Genomic DNA, 23,929 nt, shown 5'->3' on the forward strand with positions numbered 1-23,929 from the left:
ATCTTTTGGAAGTAAATACTCTTGTAAAAGGGATTTTTAAAGCAAATCCTAGATACTGTAAGGAATAAAAAAGCAAAAGTAACCTAGCGTGGTGGTAAAACACCAGTAAAATTAAATAGTACTTCATCAAGTTTTAAAAAAATGCATTTTATTTAAAAATATTTGAATTTAATAAAAAAAAAAGTATAATAATTTTTGAAAAATATAATTTTTTCGGTTTTTTAAGCCCAGTCAATATTTTTTTATTAAGTTTGTAAATATGTTATATAACTAATACTTTCGAATTTAAATAACTAAATTTGTGCTTTTCTTTATGCTACAGAGATTGGAAAACCACCCTTAAACATATCGTATTTATAACGGATATAGTCGTAAATATTTATTTCGATCCACCCCTCCCCCTGGACAATCTGACGTTCTCGAACAAACAGTTCATCGCCGGTTGAAATGAAACGCAAGAGTGACAGCCAGCAACAGGTTCCTCCAGTACCTGTACTGGGAATAAGGAGGAGGGGGGAATGAAAAACGCCACAGGTAGAAAAAAGAGAAACCTACCTTGATGGGGATTTTCACATGAGATAGGGAAAAACTAGATTTACCTGTTGGCTGTGGCATGCGACTTCTCCAGTGATGCATCCAAGTGTTTAGGTTGCGGTTCAAATTCGTTGTTTGGTGTTTGTGTGTCTTGGTTTGGTGGCATTTTATTTATTTCGTGTTATTTATTCTTTTGGTAGCCCTTCTTCAATTTCTCTCGACCCTCTCTGCAATCTGGCTGAACCCGGGTAGAATAAAAAGCACCGGGGTGACGGGCGTGTACTGTTGTTTATTTTTGTTTCTACCCCGTTAATATTTGTTAATTATTATTAATCACCGGTGATGGCTACAAAATTTTTGGTGGGGGTCTTTACGGTCACCGCTGGTCTGCAAGAAGAACTGGGCAGCGATGAACAAGATATAGTTCTATTCTCCTGGGTGTTGGTAGATCTTTCTAACACAAAGGTAAGGAATCCACTCTATTCAAACCATAATTATTTCCGAAATTCCATTATTTGCTCTCTCATCAGCAGAAGTATTATAACTTAACGTTGTTTTTGCCCGATGTTTAAATATAAAATAGGTTTACGTTCTTATTTTCCGTTATAAATAATCCCAAAATTAGCTCCCATTTGCAGACAATTCACAAGGCACTTGTGCTTAAATAAGTTTTATACATGCATTTAGCCAAAAGTTTTAAAAAAATAAGAAAACGATTTTTCTAAAATGCAAGCGATTTCTTTTCTTTTTTAAAAAAATAATGTGCATTTCCTAAATCGTTTTATAAATTGTGCATTTTGTTTGTTTCAAAATGTTGTTACATTAGGATTAACATTATAAAATATTTTTCACAATCCATACATTGCAGATAGAAAATAGTGCATACTTCAAAAGTTCTTGACATTTCTTATTTTAGTAAAATATATTATTTAAAAAGTAAGATAAGAATACGATTTTAGAAAATATTCTTTTTATTCCAAGGAAAAGTAAAATTCTTAATTTCAAAAGTTTATATAGTAATTAGTGTTAACATTTTTCGGGGTTCACAAACTAGTGTTGCAAAATAATTTATAATTCATAAAGCAGGTAAAGTATTTTAATTTCTTAGAAAATATATTTAAAAGTGCCAAAAAAAATTTTTTAAGCTAACGTTATTAAAAATCATGGATTTTCAAAATCGTTTGCTCACAATCGGTTTAAAACTTGATTATTTTTTTTTTCGGCACAGAACATGATATTTAGGATTGTTTTGGGTGACTAAGTATTTTTATTAAAAAGTTTATAATTTGTGTGAAAATATATTGCTAATTTTAACGTATCTCTTGCATTGAATGGGAATGTAGGCTTTTTTATAGTCATACTATACAATAACATTAAGAAATTTTTAAAAAAATGACTGATTTTAGCTGAATTGTTACTAGTTTGAGAGTAAGTTTATATTTTACACTTTTTGTTTGAATACATTTAGCTTTAAATAGATAAATATTGCAAGAAGCTGTTTGGAAGGAATATTTTAAAGGTGCTAATTTTAACATCAACAAAAAACTCAATTAAAAATAATAAAAAAACGAAAGACTAAGTAACTTAAAAATTGGAAAAAATTGGCATTTCAATATCTAATGAATTTCATAGTAAACAACTATAATTTTCTTACGTTAAGAATACATTAGAACGTGAGTCTTTTTTTAATTTTTTTATAAAATATGTATATTTATATTAGCAGTTTTTTCTCTCCACAATGTGCTAATATAATTGTATTAATAAATGTTATTCAATAAAAATATGGACGGAAAATTTTAACTGCTGTTTGATGTTTAAAAGTGTCCTAATATCAAGTAATTATAAAATTTAGGACTATTTTACTTTCAAGAAAGAAAAAAGAGCTTATTTGAACATTTATCGAGTATTTTCAGCAATTTAATTTATTAAAGAAAGATTAATATTTAAACTTGAGATCGATTAATACATTTACGCACAAATTACATGATTATACTGTTACATCATTTCAGATATAATAAAAACGCAAATGCTCCTCACATGAGTCACCAAAACATAGACCAAAAAAAAAAATTTTTTTTTTTGAAAATACTTTCTGAGAAATTGCAACATCTTAAGCAGATGAGAGATAATTTACATGGAATATTTTTGATCATTTTTTTTTCTTTTTCTTAAAACGTTACTTACTGATACCATGAATATATTATCTGTAGCACACTTAATGGTTTGAGTTCTTTATTCAATTAACTGTTACCCCAATCACATCTAATTCCTGTGTTACCCAGTATTTAATACTCTGTTCTTTAAGTTATCTAAAATTTATTTTTGTTTATAACATCGCTTAAAAACATATTCTGAAAAAAGAGTTTTAAAAAAAAGTGTGTATCATTGGATTTAATTGCTTCAACTAAATCTGGTAAGTGACTTTATCATAAATTCTGTTTATTTTTGGAAGTAACATTGCATTCAAAAAAGAAAAAAAAATGGTATGATATGCTCCAGTCGAATAAAATGCAATACCTCATAGAGATTAAGCAATTTTTTTACTTTTTTCGACTTGTGAAATTTTTTTTCAATGAATATGAAATCTATCACCTACTTTAAAAATATCTTTTGGAAGTAAATACTCTTGTAAAAGGGATTTTTAAAGCAAATCCTAGATACTGTAAGGAATAAAAAAGCAAAAGTAACCTAGCGTGGTGGTAAAACACCAGTAAAATTAAATAGTGCCTTGAATAGTGATGATTTTTACCGTACATTTATAGGAATTTATTTGTACGACAGACATACTTATCTATTCCAATCTCTTTTAAGTTTTGATAATTTATAAATTCTCATGAAGTTAAATTTGCTCCTGATAAGAATTTGTGTGGTTATGAAAATCAGTTAATCTAAGGATGCATTATTAACTCTAAATAATTGTAGCTGCTAATGTTTTTTTCCTTGTTTTATTATGTTTGTTGCAGCTGGTTGAAAATATTAAACGTTTAAAAAGTATTTTTTTCAATTAACCATTTAAAGAACTGGAACCAACGGCGACAAAAAAATACTTTTCTTATATTATGTATTAACTTTTTCTGAGTGTTACGACCACTCATTTTTATTTATTTATTTTTGGCGGAAAATGCTTGGCGGCAATTTTCACAGTTAGTGTTTTGTAAATAGTTTATAAGTAGGATTTGTTTTTTCGTATTCACATTTCAATAAAATGTAGTCAGAAAAAGGGAAGTTTTTTAAGAATGCTTTACGTAACAAAATACTTCTCACGGATTTAGTGTAAAAAGATTAAATTTGCAATTTCAAAATGTTTTTTCAGCAATTGAACTTTTGTTTTAGAGCAAGATTCTTCGATTTTTAAACGCAATAGATACTATCTGACGTAGAATTTTGCATTTTAAAGTTCCTAAATTTAACGGAATTCACCGTAAAGTTCTCTCTAAAAAAGGAAGAAAGAAAGAAAAAAAAAATGAAAGGCCTTCATTCTGTGCCGCAGGCCACCCAAATGTGGAAGAGGGGTCAGACATGGGCCAGACGATACTCGAGTGACTATTGCTTTTTGTTAGCAACAGTTGGAAATTATTCCATCCATCACATATATAAATGTAGGTTTTCATACAAGCTATTGTGTAACCACTTTATTACCAGTAAGCAATGTATTTTAGCAGTCAATTCCTATTTTTATAAAAGGACCACCTTTTTGTTGACCCTGAAACTATTTCACTGTGTAGGTAAGCTTACAATATTGGTAATGGAGCATTATCAGCACTAAAAACATGTTCTTCTAGATAGGATGACATGTTCATTACAATACAAAGCTAAGTTGTCCAATTTTAAAGTTACGTAGAGGAAAGGTTTATAAATATGAGATAATTCCTCAATATGAGATGCCCTATTGTAGCAAAATGAGATAGTAGATTCAATCAAAAACAGTCTAAAACACATTTGACGCTTCTGCGAAGCCGACGGAGAGAGAAAATTGAAACTTTCTATTGGCCACAGTGCGTGCGTGCATAGTGCTTGAAAAATGTCTTTTATTGAGTATTATTATATGACACATGCGAGCTTAGTCAAATGCGTCATTAGTATTTTTGTAAAACCAGAACACTTTTTTTATGTATTACATAATATTTCTTTGTCATGAAATTGTCTATAAATAACCATGATCCAATATTGTAACTAGAGCAAGATTATAACTAGATTATAATTTGAGCTAGCGTATTTAATGTGTTTTGGTACTTACTCATATTAGGCAATCTTTTCTAGATTTTGCAGATTTTTTTAAATTTCATCTTAAAACTTAGAAAGTCTAGTTATCATGCTTTTTAAAAATGACCTTTTCAAAACAGACGAGAAACAGCACAAGAAAAGCCTTTTCTAGTATTTTAGTTAAATTTATTCTGAATAATTTTATCAGGACCCTCAGGAAAGCAGTTCCAGGCCTGGGATAACATTTTCCGCTTTTTTCCCTTTTTAGTAAAACTTTGGTAGTCGTTTGGACGAAGGCCGAATAATGAACTCATTTTTTGTCTAAAAACAAAATACAGTATTCACTTTCAACAGTTTTCGATATTTATTAGTTAAAAATATCTATAGTAGATTTATCATTCTCTAAAATACATATGGTTAGGATTAATCATTTCCTAAAAAAATAAAAACTTTTAAATCATTTGGTTGTATTTTACTTTAACTTTATTAATTATATTTTTGTGTTTTCGAATGTTTTAAATAAGCTTTCAAGATAGTATTCTGTTTTATTGCTTCATGAAGCTAGCTGTTGGCGTAAAATCTAAAAAATATCAAAAGAAATCATGTTTAAAATGTTTGTTATAAAAGTCCTCTTATTCACAAACTGTTTCCAATATAAAATGTATTCTAATACTGATTGTTCTTAGCGTGTTAATGGGTTGAACAAAGAGTTTCTGTATTATAAAAATATGGTATGAAGGTTTATTAATCAGATTCTTATCGAGTTTAATTTTTAGATAAAACTTATTTACCTCAAAATTCGCTTTATTTATTTAAGGTATATTTCAAACATGCTATAAATTATCATTGTGTTTTGTGAGAATTTCAATATAACTTCTTCAAAGAACATTCTTGTGTGTACTGCGGCTGATATCATTAACAGTTCATGTCATCCATTTTGCTTTTAGCTGCTGATATCGCTAGGGGGTGGGGGAGGTGGAAGCTGCTGGTGTCATTTAATTTGATTTTTTGGCGTAAAAACTTATGAACTGATTCTAATGCATTTTTCTTTTATAAAGTTGGCTATATGCAGAGTTTCTTTTCCTTATGTAAATTCAAATGCAGTTTTTGAGGTTTTATAATGCTCAAAATGTCCTATGAAAATAATCATGCGGCGCATAACTAAATTAAAGTTAATTGTTAAAATAATTTTATTCAACATTAAAAAAAAAATTCCAATTTTTTTTAAATAAATATAAAAAGTTATATTTTTTCAAAATTTTTTTTAGCATTTATAATTTTATTTCATTTTTGAGCCATTTAGATTATGGGGCATGGGCTAGGTATGATTCTTGAATTTCTCGAGATCTCCTCTCGGAAACATACAAGTCGAAGAAATAAATAAATTAATATTTTTAGATGATTATTTTAACAGCCTTAAATGCTAAATTTGATACTTTTTCTACTAAGAACTTCATATCCGATTAATTATTCAAAAAATTTAAACAGCAATATAAATTTGAAAAAAAAGGAAGGAAAAAAATAGAAATAAGCTAAGTTGTTCGTACTTAGGCATGAAATTTGAAAAATAACGTATAAATAAATAAATCATAGAATTTATTTCAATGGTTTAGTTTTGGCAGGAAAAAAAAAACGTTAAATCAAAATTTAATTTATTTTCAAAACGTAGCATTTTCAATTATTAACAGGAATGTAAAGTTTTATAAATGTATGGAATCGAAACAGACCGAAGATTTTAGATTCTTCCCTATAGCTGTTTGAAATCTGACAAATAACTTGAAATGTTTTAACACCAGCTGTAAGTACACACTAAAAAAATTTTTTTATTGGAGAGTTTAATTGCGATTCGTGGAATATATAACAAAGTGTCAGCATGATTTTATCGAAAAACAATGAGAAAAAAAATGCGATTACGGAAGTTTATTGCTGTGTGAAAGATTATTTTACGTTGACCTAATTTGCATATTCAAATTAAGTATAAGCACGCGTTGGATTTCAATGCTTGTAAGCAAATAATTTTATTGCGTACTATTTTCAACTAACAAAAAATATTGCATTTAAGTCAATATCTCGTTAAATTTTTCATATGTCTAAGTCAGGGTTTCTTAACCTGTGGTTCATGAACCAAGGGGTCCATGAGTTATATTTTGGGGGTCCGCTGACTACTCCTAATTTTTAAAACGTTTGGAAGCCTACCCATTGCTTGCACAGCGAGCTATGGCAGCTATAATTCCATTTGCTACAGTCATAGATATAAAGCTACATAGCTTCATAGCTACAGGGTATCTTTGCAAAGAGTGATTTTCCTCACTTGTGACAATAAAAACATAACATCCAAATCGATTGAATGTTGAACATGATATACACGTTGTTTTGTCGAAAACCATCCCTAAATTCAATTTATTAATTAAGGAAAAGCAGCAGCAACCTTCACATTAAAAAATTTAATTTAAAAAATTTTGTATACTATTAAAATAATAAAATTAAATAATTTCTAATAATTGATGTTTTTTACAATTATTTTTTTCACAGGGGGGTGGTCCGCGACTTCTTAAAAAATTTTAAAAGGGGTCCATTATATCAAAAAGGTTAAGAAGCACTGGTCTAAGTCTAATAAAAATCTTTTAGCATTGAGAAAATAACCATTCTAAGCATTCTAGTGTAATCTGAAACAAAACAGTAAGTTGTATTTCAGAAAGTTTTCTTAGACTTGTACTTTTAATACAAACTCGTCTGTTCTTTATTATTATTATTATAATGTATTGTAAATAAAACAATTATAATAATAATAATAAAGAACAGACGAGTGGTTCGGAGGATAGTCTCCATTGTGGGCCATAATTATTACCATCTTCATTTACCATTATTAATTAATAATGTTGGATGAAGATAAGAGAAAACATAAAGATAAACTTTTTAACTTAAATACTCGTTTTCCTGGTTATGCTATCATTTATTATTTTAACAGTGCCATTAAGCTAAATTATTATTTTTTTTTAAGTTTATTTTTTGCTTTGAAATGTATTGTTTACTGTTATAGATCTGTGCTAGATAGCAGTTAAAATTTGTTTCGTTTTGACAAAAAAACCTTTACAAATTAGGTTCATTGGCTCGTATAATTGATAATGGCAAATAACTGCACAGCTTAATTTGTACAAAGTTGCCAATTTAATTTATTATCCATCAAAGGTGCCATTGAGATAATGAGCGTTTTCTTTTCCAATGCTAGCATGCATACGTTATACTCGACATTTTAATAACAAATTTACCACGATTATCATGTACGAGGCAAAAATTATATCCACTCTCACTTGAGCAACATGCTAGGGTAACGTCTAGATTTTTGTCTGTACTATTTTTAAATCTCGAAACACTAGAAATTCTATTTATTTAAAAAGGCGGACCAGCTGATCACTGGAGGTTGTTAAGATATAAGTCTCAAAATTCTCAGAGAGCTAAGAAGCATTAATATGTGATTGCCTATTTCCGAATAAGGGCGTTTGATATTATTACATTGTTTTGTCTTTTATGAAATAAATCAATATAAATGTAATAAAATCAAATATTTTTTTAAAAAAATATTGCACGCAAAAATATTTGTCTTCCTGACAATTCTATAATTTTGTCATTTTTGATAAATGTTTAAACTAACAAAATTTTGTTAAATTATTTTTAAAAAAAAATTTGCTTCGCTATCTCTTATTTCGGGAGTTGAAATGATTTTATAAATGAGAAAAAATTATTTACTAATGGGGACATTGTTATTATATGAATTCATATATGAGTGCTCATAATAGCATTTTCACTATAAGCATTTTCATAAGTTATTTCTTTTAATAATTATTATCTAAGATTCCCTTTCATGATGTTATAAAAATGCTTCAAAAGTTTCTTTTAGTTTTTTTTTATGAAGACAGGGAAATCAATTTTAATTGAAGTGTAGAATCTTCAATATTTTTGCCGACTGTAATAGCGTTTTACTCGTTGAAATGAAAGTTATTAAATTAATTGAAAAGGCAATTTCATGTTTTGGAGAATGAGTCATATACAAACATATTTTCACAGCACTGTAAAAGAAAATCAGCAGTGGTCGATTTGTAAGAGATAAGATATTAAATTGGAAATACAGAAGTAAGACTATCGTTACTAAAAATATATCATAAAACTCAACTACGGAAGGTTTTGATAGCAGCTAAATACATTCGGGTATCTTTCAAGATGTCTATTACTACAGTAAAAATCAAATTAAACTGGTAATTTCGGTTATAAAAATGGGTCGTTTACGAACGGTTTCAAACATTTCGTACGGTTACAATGTCTTTTTTCAGTAACTGTAAACAGATACGTCAGATAGAGAGGTCTAAACTGTTTGATCAGGTTAATTTCAAACTTTAAAGCCGTCGTAAAAGTTCGATTTATCTATTTCCAACAAAAAGGTCATGCTCACAAAACGTGGTAAGAAACAATGCTGTAAAATTCGTCGATATTCCATTGGTTCCTAAATAATAGCAGAATCTAAGAAATTTGTGGCCATTGTACCAATCACAGATGACGACATTCCAAATGTACTGAAAAATAATGTAGGTGTGTGGTATATGTCATTTTTTATTTTATTTTATGAAGAAAAAAAAGTAGAGAATAAATGTTTCTGAAGCCATTGTGAAACTTTAAAAATCGAACATGTAATATATTTTCTGAAAAATAGGTCCCATTTGGAACCATAATAGATATAAGTAACTCGATCTATAAAATCGCATAAATCTGCTGCAACCTTAATAAGTTAAATTATAAGTATTAATGACTTATCACTGTTCGAACTTATCACTAACACCGAAATCATCACCTGTTATATATGTTTTTAGAATCCTTGTCAGAAAAATATACGCATTAGGAATCGATAAAGGATATCGTTATAGCCTTAATAGTAACCCTGATAACTGTTAAATTTAATAACTTTTAAATTTGCTCATATTTCTGCTTAAGTTAAACCCTAAGTCCAAGAAATCAACTCGATGAAAAATTAATGTGCACGATGATGTGATTTATATTTATTCGAATTGACAATTGCAACAAATTAGAACAGTATTACGGCTATGAAAATCTTTTAACTGTGACAAAAAATTAGCATTGCACCAATATTTCATTCTTTTAAAAACAGTAATTTAACTTTCTATAGTTTCACAGGAAATTTTTTTATTTCAAAATAATTAACATTTTTAGAAACACCGTGATCAAAGTATTAAAAAAAAAAAAATCAAAATAGTATAGAATTTCCCTAACGTAAAGCTGCCTACAGTGGAAAAATGTTCATCAAGTAATTTTTAAACTATACAGTATATTCAATTAAATTAAATACCTTTAGTTTGTCGTCATTAGAAAAATGTAAAGATTTTTGCAATTTTTTTTTTAAATTTTTAGATTTTGCTAGCAAATTTATCTGCAAATATTTAAATAAAAATCTCATAGGTTACACCACTCTTATTTGTACGAATTTCAATGTACTTGGATAAAAATATTGTTGTCTATTTCATACTGTCTAATTAAACAAAAATAGAAATTTTTTTAAGAAAATATTCCGTATTACACACTGTTGTACCCCCTTGATGTTTGCTCCATTAAGTTATAGTAATGATGACTGCTCTTTTTATTGCAATGTAGCAGATAATGAATATCTAAATCCTCTACCCAAACGAGAAAAGGTCTTATAAATTAATTTCAAGCACCCGTACATGAAAAACCTCAACAGGTGTGTTGTCGTTCATCTCCCACATCCTGTGAATAAGTCTGCCCAACAGTATTTCGAATTTTTATTCCTTCGATATATATTTTTTTCTTTCTTCCTAATAATGATGATCATCCTTTATCATTAGAATGGAGAGAGCGACAGCTGCTTCGCCATGATTAGAATTTTATCTCTTTTTTACTCCATAATTTTGTCTTTTACACATGCGGCTGTCCCTCATTTCAAATTCGCACGTTTTGGGAGAATCCCGACTGTTTCAAATTCTGGTGGAGGACGCCATTTTTGCTTAGCAATGTCGTATATCGTTTGCAGCGCATGCGCATTACATTAAAAAATTGGAACTTATAAAAATGGTTTAATATTATCTGAAATGTGTTCCTTTATTTAAACTTCATAGATATACATTTTTTAATAAGTCTTTAAGGTAACCGTAAGACTTAAAAGAATTTTAAAATTTTTTTTTATAATTTCTATTCAAGGCTATGGATTAAAGAAATAAGTAGTTTAAATTTTAGGGACATTTTAAGATAAATTAACACCTAAAATTAATTTTACAATTTTAAAATTATTCCAGTGTTTAATTTGGGAAAAAGAGGCAGTCTTTGATGTTCTTAAATTCGAAAAAATTTTCAATATATTATTTTAACTTTACTGGAAATTAGTCTACCATTATTCACAGTTATTCTTTGGAAATTCCTAAATAATTTCTGCAAATTACTTTGCCCATAATTTGCAAATATACGCGGAAAATTACATATTCTTGAGTATTCTTTCGAAAAACTTTACCATAATTCCCAGTTTCTCGCTGGAAGTCTCTCCCAGACATTCTTTGGTATGTTTTCTCGGAATGTTTGGATGTTTTCTCTCAAAATCGCATAAAAATATTCTTTGGAAACTACTTTATCTAAATTGTCCGATATTTTCTGGAGATCGCACCTAAATATTCTTTGGAAATATTTTATCATAATTTTTTGATATTTTCTGAAAATGCTATGCCATCATTGCTTGTTTTTTTTCGAAATTATGTTTTCCAGCTTGAATTTAAACGGGGAAAAAATCTTTTTAGTATTTTAAATCTCTGATAAAAAAAGAAAATGTTGTTCAAAATTTTTTTAAGACGATTTCCGGGACCAAAGTCTTCGATTGCATTGTAAGACAGAGTTGGTGAGAATAGTTTACAACGACAGTAATTCCACTTTCTTTTGTTTTCCTTAAAAAAATCTTGATAACAAATTTCACTTTCGAAATTCACCTAAGCTGAGTTCATTCTCTTCAAAAAGATAAATATGATACTTTCTTTTAGATTAACATGTAGATAGCAAGATAACTGGTATCTTTTAGAATCTTTCCAAATTTTTTACTACACCAACAGGAGCAAAATTACTGACATAGCTATTTATAATTCTTTTCTTTCTTTATTTTTTAAAGATGTTTACTTAAGATATAGACAGAAAAAAATTATTGATTTTAAAATAAGTGATAAATGCATTATTGATATGCTAAGCGCATGGTTTTCTTTACAATAACTTTTTATTAATTCGTCTTATTATCTATGAAAGAGGAATATTGTGATCAAAATTTCGACATCTTTCCGACTTGATACAGCACTCAAATTTATTAAAGCTGCATGCCTAATAACAATTTTCAATTTTTTGAAAATTGCACGCAAGCAATTGACCGCAGCAAACAGACTTATCGATAAAGTGATTTAGTGTCAATCGAAATTTCAGCCATATTTTGACTAGCTAGAGAGCTGAAATGTCAAATGGAACTTAGCGCATAATGGCAACATAAGTTACAATCTTTTCCAGAAATCTGCAAACAAAATTTCTAAAAAATCTGTAATAAAACAAAATAAGAAATGAAAATTGAGAAAATAATTCAATATTTCTCACTCCTAAAACGAAAAAAGCTTAGGGAGCCTCAATTTTGAAAACATAGAATTTTCGAAGGTGATAGAAGTTTATGACAAAAACGATGCTCTCCAGGTTTTTCGTTTCAGATGAGATAACAATTGAATTATTTTTCTCTTTTACACTTACAAGACTAATTTTATTGCGATTTTTTTTATTTTCTTGTTTTTAACTTCGAACATTAAACATTTAGATCCATTGTCATCGAATAAGGAATTTTCAATATTCAATTCAACAGCTTAAATATTATGAATTTTTTTAGAAACCATACATATATACGTGTTGAGAATTATGCAAAATCATTGTATTTAATTTAAATAAAAGCATCCTGATTGGTATTTAGCTATAAGTAAAATAATGAACAAAAAATTTGAATGCATATCAAGGAAATTTTTTTAATGTTGATTGTAAAACTCTAATTTATGATTATGAGTCAAATCTGATAATGATGGCTGTACACTATAATTTTTTCAAGTCACGACACCCTTAAAATATTTAAAATTATCTGAAACACTCAAATCCCATTATTTTTGTGTGTGGTATATTTATTTCTTACATATGCATAATTATGTTGAGCAGATTTCTAAACCGTGATTTGAGGACAAATGAGCGGAACGTTCTCGAAAAATTTTACGATTTGAGGACATCCATATATTTATGGAAAATATTAATTTATATGTGCCACAAAGCTTTTTTATTTTAATTAATAACTACATAAGATGAAATGCAGGACCATTTTCATAAAACTAACTTCATTAAAAATTAGCAATAAGGCAATTTTGAATTTTTTTTAAAAAAAAATGTAAAATGAAGAAGTACATTATTAGTAGCAATTTTTGGCTGAAATTATATTCAGACGAATATAGAGTTTCCATAAATTAGTTTTAGCTAGGAACTTCTTTGCTTTTCGCTTGCATTCTCTGTAGGACAATATTATAGTGTTTAATAAAGCATGCACATGAGGACCTTTACGAACATATAATAAGATTTGAGAGCATTTTTTTTTGTACTCAAAAAGTTTAACATTTTTGAAGACAATCATTGGAATTTGAGGACTGTCCTCAAGATTCGGGCAGGTCTGATCACCTTACGCATAATGTATGTTTCACATGCGTAAAACTATGAAACATAAATTATGGAAGTAAGTGATGAGCTCATATCAATAAATCATACAATTTATTATTAAATTCCACTCCTTATTAAGAAGGTATTAATAATAATCTATAATATTGCAAGCATTAGTAATGTATGGTAAAATATAAATAAAGGGAAATTATCATCCACTTTTGAAAAAATACTGAATTCGTTTTATGTGGTGGTTAAATTAGTTTCTCAGGGTCGTGACTTTTTGAAACGTGGAATAGAGCTTGATACAGCTATTCTATTTCGATATTTAGTTTCAAACGATAATTGAGTAACAAACAATGAAAAAAAGAGATACATAATCTTTTGTACATATTTAGCAAATATGAGATTTTTTTCAAGTGTGAATTTAAGAAACTATTTTGAATGTGTATTTTAATCTCGTCTCCTTCAAAAAATTGGACACCTTTGCCGCTATTCCTGTATCTAAAACTCTATCGACTGTGACTTGAAATTTTTACTTTTTGGATAGTTGTAGATTAGTATTAACAATAGGAATAACTATAGGATTTGAAGTCACAGACAACTCAAGACGTCCCTGTGTACCTTGCCGCACACCTTGGCAACCTTTGCGTCACGTAAATGTAATATTCTATTCTCTTTAATGTAATATATTTTCTGAGATTATTTAATACAATCTGTTTTTATGCTTTTATAAAGTTTTTTTTATATGTGAATCTAAATATTGTTCTCTTAAATAATTCTAATTTATCCTTATAAGCATCAATTATCTTATTGGAGGAAAAGAAAAGAATTCGTACAAATAGGGGGGGGGGAGGTTGCTTCCCATTTGTTTATATATTCAATTAAAATGGACACAATACGAGTATGAAAACCAAAATCTAAGGAGTTTTTTTTTCTTTTTGGTCTTGCCCATTATCTCATGTTGCGATGATGTCTATTTAAATAAAAGGAGATCGTTTTTGAATGCCTTATTTTTGCACGTCTACTTGCATAGGTATCAAAATATCGTTTTAAAAAGAATAGAAGAAAATTATTTAGGTGACAGAAATCATACCGTCCACTTGTTCATATCACGACGTCTTTATTATTACGACGTCTATTAAAGTCAGAAGTAAAAGAAAAGAAAATGGTGCACTTTTTAGTTTATTTTTTAAAAAATTATTCCACAACAACAAGTACAGTACTCGGAATGTGTTGTTAAAAGGAATAAGTTAGTTAGGTGGCAGAAATCATAACGTCCACCCTTCGTATTCCGACTTCTCTATTAACGTCAACTGAAATTAGACGAAAAATAAGAAAGGAAGAAAAAAAAATGGTCTGTTTATTAGTTTTCTTTTAATTCCACAACAACAGGCACTATATACTGTGTAGTTAAATCAGTAAAATCCTCTGAAAGCTTTTATTGTCTAGCATATCCGCAATACCCTGATGCGGGGACGTCTACTTTAAATTAAAAGAAATAGTTTCGACATGGTTTATTTTCACACCTTTACCTGTTATAAAGTTTCTCATTACTTTACGTTTATTCACCGGCAGAGACAGAGACACGTTTTGTTTCCCTTTAAATTTAATTACATGTTTGTGTTTCCACGCGTTGCCAACAAGCACGGAAACATATTTACTTCCTATACATTTAGTTAATTCTGTTGACAGCGACAATGCGGTTGGGAAAGTCATGAAATACGTACCATTCTTTTCTCGGTGTTACTTTACGAACTGCAATTAAACCTGTCTCCACAATAATTTTGAACCAGTTATTAAAACAGTTCGTTTAGTCTTAAATTATTTTGTTCGATTTTTTTTCGTGATACGGTTGATTTCCTTCGTGCATTTTGAAGAATGTAATTATATTATCAGTATCGTGTTTGGTAAAATATTAATTAATTGGGCGTTTATTTTGAGTTATGAGATTTATCCGCGTAATTGTCCATTTTTTAATATTTATACAGGTATTTTTATTATTATTTTTGAAAATAGAATATGAATAATGCATTTGTGAATGCATAATTCACATTCATTTAATTAATTTATCACCAGCAGCGTTTTTTAAAAAATGTGAATTAATTACACGTTTATTTTGAACCATGAAGTTTGTTCACGTTATTGTTAATTTTTTTAATGTTTTTTTTTTTTACAAATAGAAAATATAAATAATGCGTTTGTAAATTCCTTTATTTTCTTTTTCAAATTGGAAATATGACTTTCTGTGGAGGTGTATTAGGTTACGTAAAAAATCTTTTACATCATCAAATCTTTTACATGCTTTATAAAATTTTCATTATTGCATTCTATAAATTTTTATATCCATTAATCTGTTTATGTTTATGATAAAGTATCAGTAAATCAGTAAAAGCCATAAAAATAATTAAACGATAGTTATATTAATCGAATAAGATAATCAATAGTCATAATAATAAAGCATGTTTCCCAAACTTATGATTTTTGGGTACCCTCTTTACATTTTTTGTAACGCTGTGTACCATTAATAAAAAAATGAACGTATTTTTTAAAAATATTTTTATTTTTTGGTACTAAGTTTTGTTAATAAGTTTATTTGCATTAGTGAGAAGGATGATATTGTTTTTGCTGGGATCAGCTGGTGTGATTAAAAAAATTGCACAGAAGTTAAAAATCGCAACTGGCTGTTGACACCACTAATTGTTAACCGTTAAATCTGCAAAATAAAAAAAATAGAAAAATGCGTAATCGTAGATTTTCATAGCTAGCTTTGTTTTTAAATCAAATTTTTTGAAATTTTTTTTGTTGCAAGATATTTCGCATAAGAGCGCGTACCCCCGCTAAACTGTTCCCGTACCCATGGGGGTACGCGTACCACACTTTGACAAATCCTGTAATAGAGTAATATGATAAGTCATTTTACGCTAGCCTTAAAAAAACAGTTCTATATACGGAATAGCTATATAGAAAAGAATTTATGAATAAAGCAAAAGAACATGAATAAAGTACAAATTATGACACGAAACTATTAACTATGTCAATATTTGTGCCATTATTTGTGCTTTATTCACATTTTATTATTTGTTCTTTTAGATGTTAAACATAACGTGGATTGCAGAAAACACAAATACGATTGGTAGTTCGAAAAGCTGAATCACGAAAGAGTTGGCAACTTTTACACTTTGTACATTTCGTATACTTCTGCAGTACTTTCAGTGTTCTAAAAATATATACTGTTAACGCAGCCTTTGCTTTTAAAAATATTAATTTAAAAAGAATTAAAAAAATGTTGAGAACCAATAACTTAAAAAATAATAAAATTTATACTTATTTACATAAAATTTATTTCCGATTTTAATTTTCCTTTACTTCATAAATATTTTATTTTTTATCTGATAAGACTTGAAAAAAGGGGAGGGGAATTTGACCACAATTTAAAAAAAGTTAAAGAAGATCTAATAGTCTTAAGACCTGAAGTTAAAGAAGACCTAATAGTCTTAAGACCTAAAGTTAAAGAAGAAAAAGACACAGTCACCGTTGCAAAAATCACAATCATATAAATATCAAGACATAAAAGAAAATTTCTTCTCATTCACGTCTGGCAAGTCTTGAGAATGTGCCCCTGTTTTTTAGTGCTTGAAGCATGTCGAATGTTAGATCCAATTTGAATATTTTTGAAGCGAATGAAGTTTTTAATCAAATAATATTCTACCTCTTCAGTTTAGTTATTAAAACCTTTGCTGACTGGGACGCTGTACGGTGGGGGTTAAAATACAAACGTTTTTAAACGTTTTTATCAGTGAGGAAACCAAGTGCAAATGATGGGAAATAAATTATAGTTAATAAATATAGACCAACTGCATTTCCTATCCTCCAATCAAAATATGTATGGAAAAATGTGATTAAAAATCAGTTTGAAATATTTGCAGATCAATTTCTTAATTATAATTAATTTTCAATCAACAGGCTATCGACTGTTTAAAAAACACTTTTTCGATTTAATCCTCAATGCTCGTCTATGACAGACAAAGCAGCAGTTCTCATTTTTTTAAACTACTTATTTAACAACTTTTATTTAACAAAAAATTAAAATTATTTAGGAGACGAACAATTTCTGTCCGTTTCCCAGGCGATAAAGAAAAATCTAAAATAAAGACACGCAATTTTATTTTGATATTCTGCCGAGTCATATTTTATAATTATAAAGACTGTTGATGAATACGATTTCTGATAGTTAGGAGATCATCTTCGTGAATATGAAACTAGCTTAAAAGTTCAAATAAAGTGTAAAATAAGTTTTAAAAAAGGAGTAAATCAACTGAATATGGTGTAGAAATAATATTTATTTGGAACAAAAAAAATTATTATCAAATTACGTAAAGTGTCAAAATGGACTTTCTTTGTGCTTGCGTGTAAGTATTCTATATAAAGCTCATTTTACAAAACTTCTTTTTTTAAATTTCAATTCAAAACTTTTGATTTTGAGAGAAAAGAAGATACCTAGGCTTATGAAAATTTCTTGTTTTAACCGCTCTCGTTTTTAAAATCTGGACAAAGGGTCTGAGCGGGCATAAAACATTTTTATACTTGAAATTTTTCTTTTAAGAAAAATATGAAACACTTAAAAAAAATTTTTTTTTTTTAAATTGCTATTTTAACGATTTTTATGACTAATCTTTCTAAGAGATTTAGAAGTTGGGATGTCTAACCTTTTTTTTTTTCAAAAATAAACTACTACCTAATTTTTAAAATTTTATTTTGTTATTTATTCATTTACTTGTTCATTTATTTTTATTTAATAGAGTATTACTGAAAGTTTAAAGTTTTTCGATTAAAAAGCATAAGCTTTTAAGGGGAAAAAAATTCGATGTTTTTAAAAAATATACTGTGTCCGGAATAACGTAAAAAAACTCACATTAAGTTTTTTTTTAAAAATAGTTCCTGAGTTTCAAAAAGAAAACATTTAATTTATTTGATCAAAAATGTATTTTTGGTGTTTATCGGCAAATTGGAAATTTGGAAATGAGAGCCTCTTCACAAAATTTTCCGTGCAAACAAATTATTTAACAACAATAATTTATAAACTGTGCTTATTTCTTATACAACTTTTAACTAATACTCTGATTTAAAGAAAAAACAATGTGCTATATTTTTCAAATTAAGTTAATGTAGCTTAAATTTTTTAAGGGAAAAATACACTGTGCTTATTTTTTTTAAATTGTCATGGTTGGTATGTAAAAATATGCGTCATTGTTTAGAAGATTTAAGTTTTTTTGTCAAGCAGTTCAGTCGTCTTTTTCCATCGGAATTTCACAAAAAGCAAACAAAAATTCTTTTTCATTTAAAAAAAAAAACAATAAAATATTTAAATAAAATATTTTAAACAAGCGTTTAATACGGTCATGCTTCACTATTCTTCCATAATACCCGAAAAATAAATCTGCACTTTCTCTGACGCCAAGTATTACGACAAATCACGTGACTTATTTCAACCTCGTTCTATTGTTTTGACAAGATTTCCATTGTTGGATTCTGGTTCTTAAATAAAGGATATTCGTCGTTTCAGTAAATCCACTGCCCCTTTTAATTAACTGTTTTATTATTAACTGTTTTATTATACGCACGGAGAATTAATGACTTTTTTCTGTTGGGGAAATCGTTTTCACATTGTCATGAATCATTGATATTGATATCACGAATCATGTAGCGTCGCAAATTACATTAATTAAATGTTGATTAGCAAATAAAGAGTAATGTTTTCGTGTTAATTTTTAAAATTAACACGAAATTGAAAAGGGTAGCCTTAAAAATTTGGTCTAAAAGACCTTGATAAAAGAGAAGGATGTAGGAATCACCAAATTTAGAATTATTCATTTTTGATACAGATAACCATATAACTATAAGGTGTTCCGCATCGACTGCCCTTATTATTAATTTCGGAATCCTTGTGAAAATGAAGTAAAAAAATTATGTGTATAAGCAGCTGCGAATTAATACATAAGTGAACAATAAAAAAAGAAACTTTCTAAATTTTAAACACTTACAAATATAAGTTATGAACACACAATTATTGATTGTGTATTTAATTACTCAATTTTTTTGGTGGAAAAAGTGTAAAAGAAATTATAACATATCGTTACATAATTATAGCATATTTTCCCTGTCATGTTAATGGAACAATCCATGTTAGTTTTGTAAAATCGAAGAGCTTTGGACTGTATATTGATAAAGTTATACTTTTTTTAAAGTTGGCATGTTTACATTATCATGCACTTGACCCACATATACCCCTTGAATGTCTTCGTAATTAAAATAATTTAGGTGCAGAAATTAACTGGTAAAATAATACTTTATCAGAATTTTTTCATAATTTTTTTTTTTAATTAGTTAAAAAATACAGGCTAAAAATTTCTTTTTAAATATCAAATAATTCGAAGAAAAAAAACCTTTGCATATAAAAACCTAAGTAGACCTATTTTGGTCATTACAGACGTTGACAATGTTTTAAAAAGAATTTGTAAGAAAAATTTCGGAATGGTAAAGGAAAATGAGAGATTTCGCATAACGCATGTCGTTATTACAAATCAAATTTCTACTGCGATTTGTTTGACAATTTCACCCATGCGCTTCGAATAGCGTAAAAGAGTTATACGAAACCGTAAAGCATTGCAAAAGATGGCTGTTGTAGAACACGGTACAATACAGAATTTTAAAAATGCTTTAAGGAAAGAGCCCACGTAATTCTAAGCTTACGACTATCAATATACTCCGTAGACTTGTTATTTTGAGCCCAACCCAGTAGACCAGTGTTTCCCAAACTTATGACTTTTGTGGACCCTTTCTAAATTTTTCGTAAAGCTGTCTACTACTAATAAAAAAATTATGTATTTTTTGCTGTAAAAAAATTGCACTAAAGATAAAAATCACAACTGGCTGTTGACACCACTAATTATTAACTGTTAACTCTGCAGAAAATAACCAATAGAAAAATACATAATCGTAAATTTTTATGGCTAGCTTCGTTTTCAAATAAAATTTTTTGAAATTTTGGTTTGTTGTAAGATATTTCGCATAAGAGCGCGTACCCACGCTAAATTGTTCCCATACCCCTGGGGGTACGCGTACCACACTTTGGGAAGCACTGCAGTAGACAAATGAACTCCTAGATGAAGCAGCGGAATCTTTTTGATGGAATTAACCAGCATTTGCGTTACATGGAGAGGAAAACCTCGAAACTCTCCCACGGTTAGCCAGACGGCAAGGGACTCTAACCCATCATCCGTCTGTGACTGATGATATTTTATAGCAGCACTATGATCGAGCCGGGTGCAGAATTCACATTGACCCGCCATCCTGGGATTCGGACCCGGTTCACCTCATTGGAAGGCGAGCTCTCATTCCCATGAGCCACCGCAGCTTAAGGACTCACATAGCTGCCAACTCTACTGGATTTTTCCAATTTCTCCTGTTCTGTCGGTTTAATTAAAATTCTCCTGGTTTTTGTACATTTTTGAAAAAACATAGAGTAAGTTCAATAAAAAAAAAGCCCTATTGAAATAGAATTTTTGTACAGATTATTGCTTGCTAGCTAGAATATTTAAATGAGTATTACTTGTTCATAATGAAGCGAACCTCATTTATAGAAATCAGTTCAAAACTTCTTTCGTTCTAAAATGTTCAGTTTATTTTTTATTCAGAACTCTCCTTTTAAATTTATTAAAAAAAATCTTTAAACTTTCTTTGATGAATTATATGCCTATTAATATTCGAAACTACGAATAAACATAATACATAACATTTCAAGTATGTGCAATATCAATCATATCTGGAAAATATTGCAATTTTTTTATTTTGATGACTGTAAAAATCCCTAAAATTCCCTATGTGTAAAATATTTAGTAATACTATGTGTAATATAATATATGCATCAATTATCATGCAATGTATATTATTTCGTAAAATTTAGTGGACTTTTTTTAAAATCCATGTTGGCATCTATGGACTTATATATTAAAAATTAATCAGGCTCAGTAGATTAAACTGAACTGCAAAAAGGCTCATTATAGCTGTAACGAAGAGGAAATACGTGGCCAAGTTGCGATGAATAGATGTAGTTGAAAGAGATTTTATATTATAGGAAATCTATTATACGAAAAGCTTCAGCTCACCCTGGTCAGTTTTGCTACTGAAGATGACATATTTGCCTCAAACTATCCCTTAGTATTGTTTTAAGATAGATACTGTACAAAATTCCATTAAATGATTGCACGATACTCAGAAACGTGTTTTCTGCAATAATCTCAGTGTTTATGACCATTTCTCTGCTTTTTAATTTATTGAGGAAACCATTAAAAAAAAATAATGGCAATCAAATAAAGATTAAAAATTGCTCTAACTCTTTTTTAGAGCGATGAGATTTTTTTGAAGTATGTTAAATAAAACAAAATGGAATGGCAGTTAAAAGTAGTGAAAGTTTTTACAATAGCTATTTCTGTTTCTGGAGTAGGCTACAAGGCAATCATCAATAAGCAATCAGTAAAGACGTCAGTCATTGATGTAAAAAAAAAAGAAAAAAGAAATAAAACATTCGAAACGTGGTTAATAGAACAATGAAAAGATTTCCACAGCTGTATGCTTGAGAACTGAACAGGTTTAGTATATTTACTTCCAGAATAATGATAATACATAATGTGAGATTATTAATGATGCGTTTTTAATGCATCAGTTTCACCTTATTTGTTTGTTTGTTACGATTCATTTTAGCCATTGTTTAATATCTTTACGGATCAAAAATTTTCTTATTCCTTTTAGAAACTCTGCTGCGTCCTCCTCTCTCCTTTCTAGAGATGTTGAACCCGGGCTTGATGATTTACGGGAATCCGGGTATCCCTCCTGCAATATTATAATAATATTATTTACCTTTTAACCCTTTAACGCAGATGGGACACCGGTGTCCCTTATAAATATTTTTTTTTCTCTGAATTTCTCATCAGAAATACAATTATATTTTTGTATTTTTGAATTTTCAAAAAAAGCTGCTAAAAAATATGTTATATTATCAGAATTACATTTGTACGAAAATCTAAAATCTAAAAAAAAAATAGTTTGAGGTGTTTTTGTTTTTTTAAAATTTTATTCATTTATTTAATGGATTTTGTAAATTAAAGAAATTTCAATTATGAATTACTGTTTCTCTTAGATCTAAATAATTGCAAATAAGAGCAAATTTGAAAAAAATATTGCTTGAAAGTGAGTTTTTTTGGATTATTTTAGCTTTAACGTAAAAAGGCACCGGTGTTTAATGCTCTATTTCATAACCATATATTTTTGCATTAAAAAAAACGAAGTTCTTTTTCATTTATTAACATAAAATTATGAAAAAGTGGGAGATATATATGTTTAATAGGAATTCTGCGTCAAAAAGTTATATGGTAAAAAAACTAATGTATTTCAATAAATTCAATAAGATTTATTTATGTTTTTTTTTCTTAACCCTTTTATGGTTGTATTTCTTCTTTCAGCTTTAGGGCAAATTAACGGTCGCTACTGGCCACTTTTTTTGGGTCAAAAATCATCCGATCTACATTTTTTTGTTCTATAAATATGGAAGAATATTTTATCTAATATTCTAAAAAAAATTGTTTATTTCAAGCTAGCTATGTTTAACATTTTAGAAACGAACCTTGGAATGTTTATCAAATTTTAAGAAATGTTTTTTTCAAGCAAATTACATTATTAGCATCAACAATTTTCTTTATCGTTTAGAATTTCAAATTTTTGAAAAAAGTGGTTACAGTTCACAATGCTACAATTTACCACAAGCCAGGCAACATTTCATAATTTTGTTCGATACTCAGCCATCAAAGCTTTTTTACCGTTTTAGTAGCATGTCACCTAGGTTTTGGAGACGTATATAAAACTCAAAATAATATTTTACAAATTGTGTTTAAGTGTAATCTTCTTCTTGGGCACTACAACCGGTTAACGGCCAAGGCCGTCTCAGTCAATTTACCCCATTTAGATCTATTCGATGCAATTTCATCGTCTGTTACCTCCCAAGTTCTTTAACCATTTCTCTACTCCAGTGTTTCCCAAACTTATGACTTTTGAGTACCCTTTATAAATTTTTCGTAACGCTGTGTACCACTAATAAGAAAATGAATGCATTTTTTACTATAAAAAATCGCACAAAAGTTAAAAATCGCAACTGGCTGTTGACATCACTAATTATTAAGCGTTAACTCTGCAAAAAATAGCCAATAGAAAAATACGTAATCGCAAATTTTCATGGCTAGCTTTGTTTTTAAATTAAATTTTTTGAAATCTTCGTTTGTTGCAAGATATTTCGCATAAGAAAACGTACCCCCGCTAAACTGTTCCCGTACCCCTGGGGGTATGCATACCACACTTTGGGAAACACTGCTCTACTCAATCTAACCATTTTGTTCTAGGTCTTCCTTTTTTTCTTGTA

At 28.7% G+C, this 23,929-nt stretch overlaps 1 protein-coding gene across 1 annotated transcript in view; it reads left to right on the forward strand.

Moving 5' to 3' along the window:
• The first annotated feature begins 444 nt into the window (after positions 1-444).
• The window catches only part of LOC107454846 (epithelial splicing regulatory protein fusilli), a 108,872-nt gene continuing 85,387 nt past the window's right edge, over positions 445-23,929 (forward strand). Inside the window, exon 1 of the mRNA XM_016072171.3 lies at positions 445-999. Coding sequence (XP_015927657.1) covers positions 877-999 — 123 coding nt within the window. The 5' untranslated portion in view covers positions 445-876. The remainder of the gene's footprint in view (positions 1,000-23,929) is intronic.

This window comes from Parasteatoda tepidariorum, chromosome 5 (assembly GCF_043381705.1).
Source record: "Parasteatoda tepidariorum isolate YZ-2023 chromosome 5, CAS_Ptep_4.0, whole genome shotgun sequence".
In the NCBI taxonomy this organism is placed as follows: Eukaryota; Metazoa; Arthropoda; class Arachnida; order Araneae; family Theridiidae; genus Parasteatoda; species Parasteatoda tepidariorum.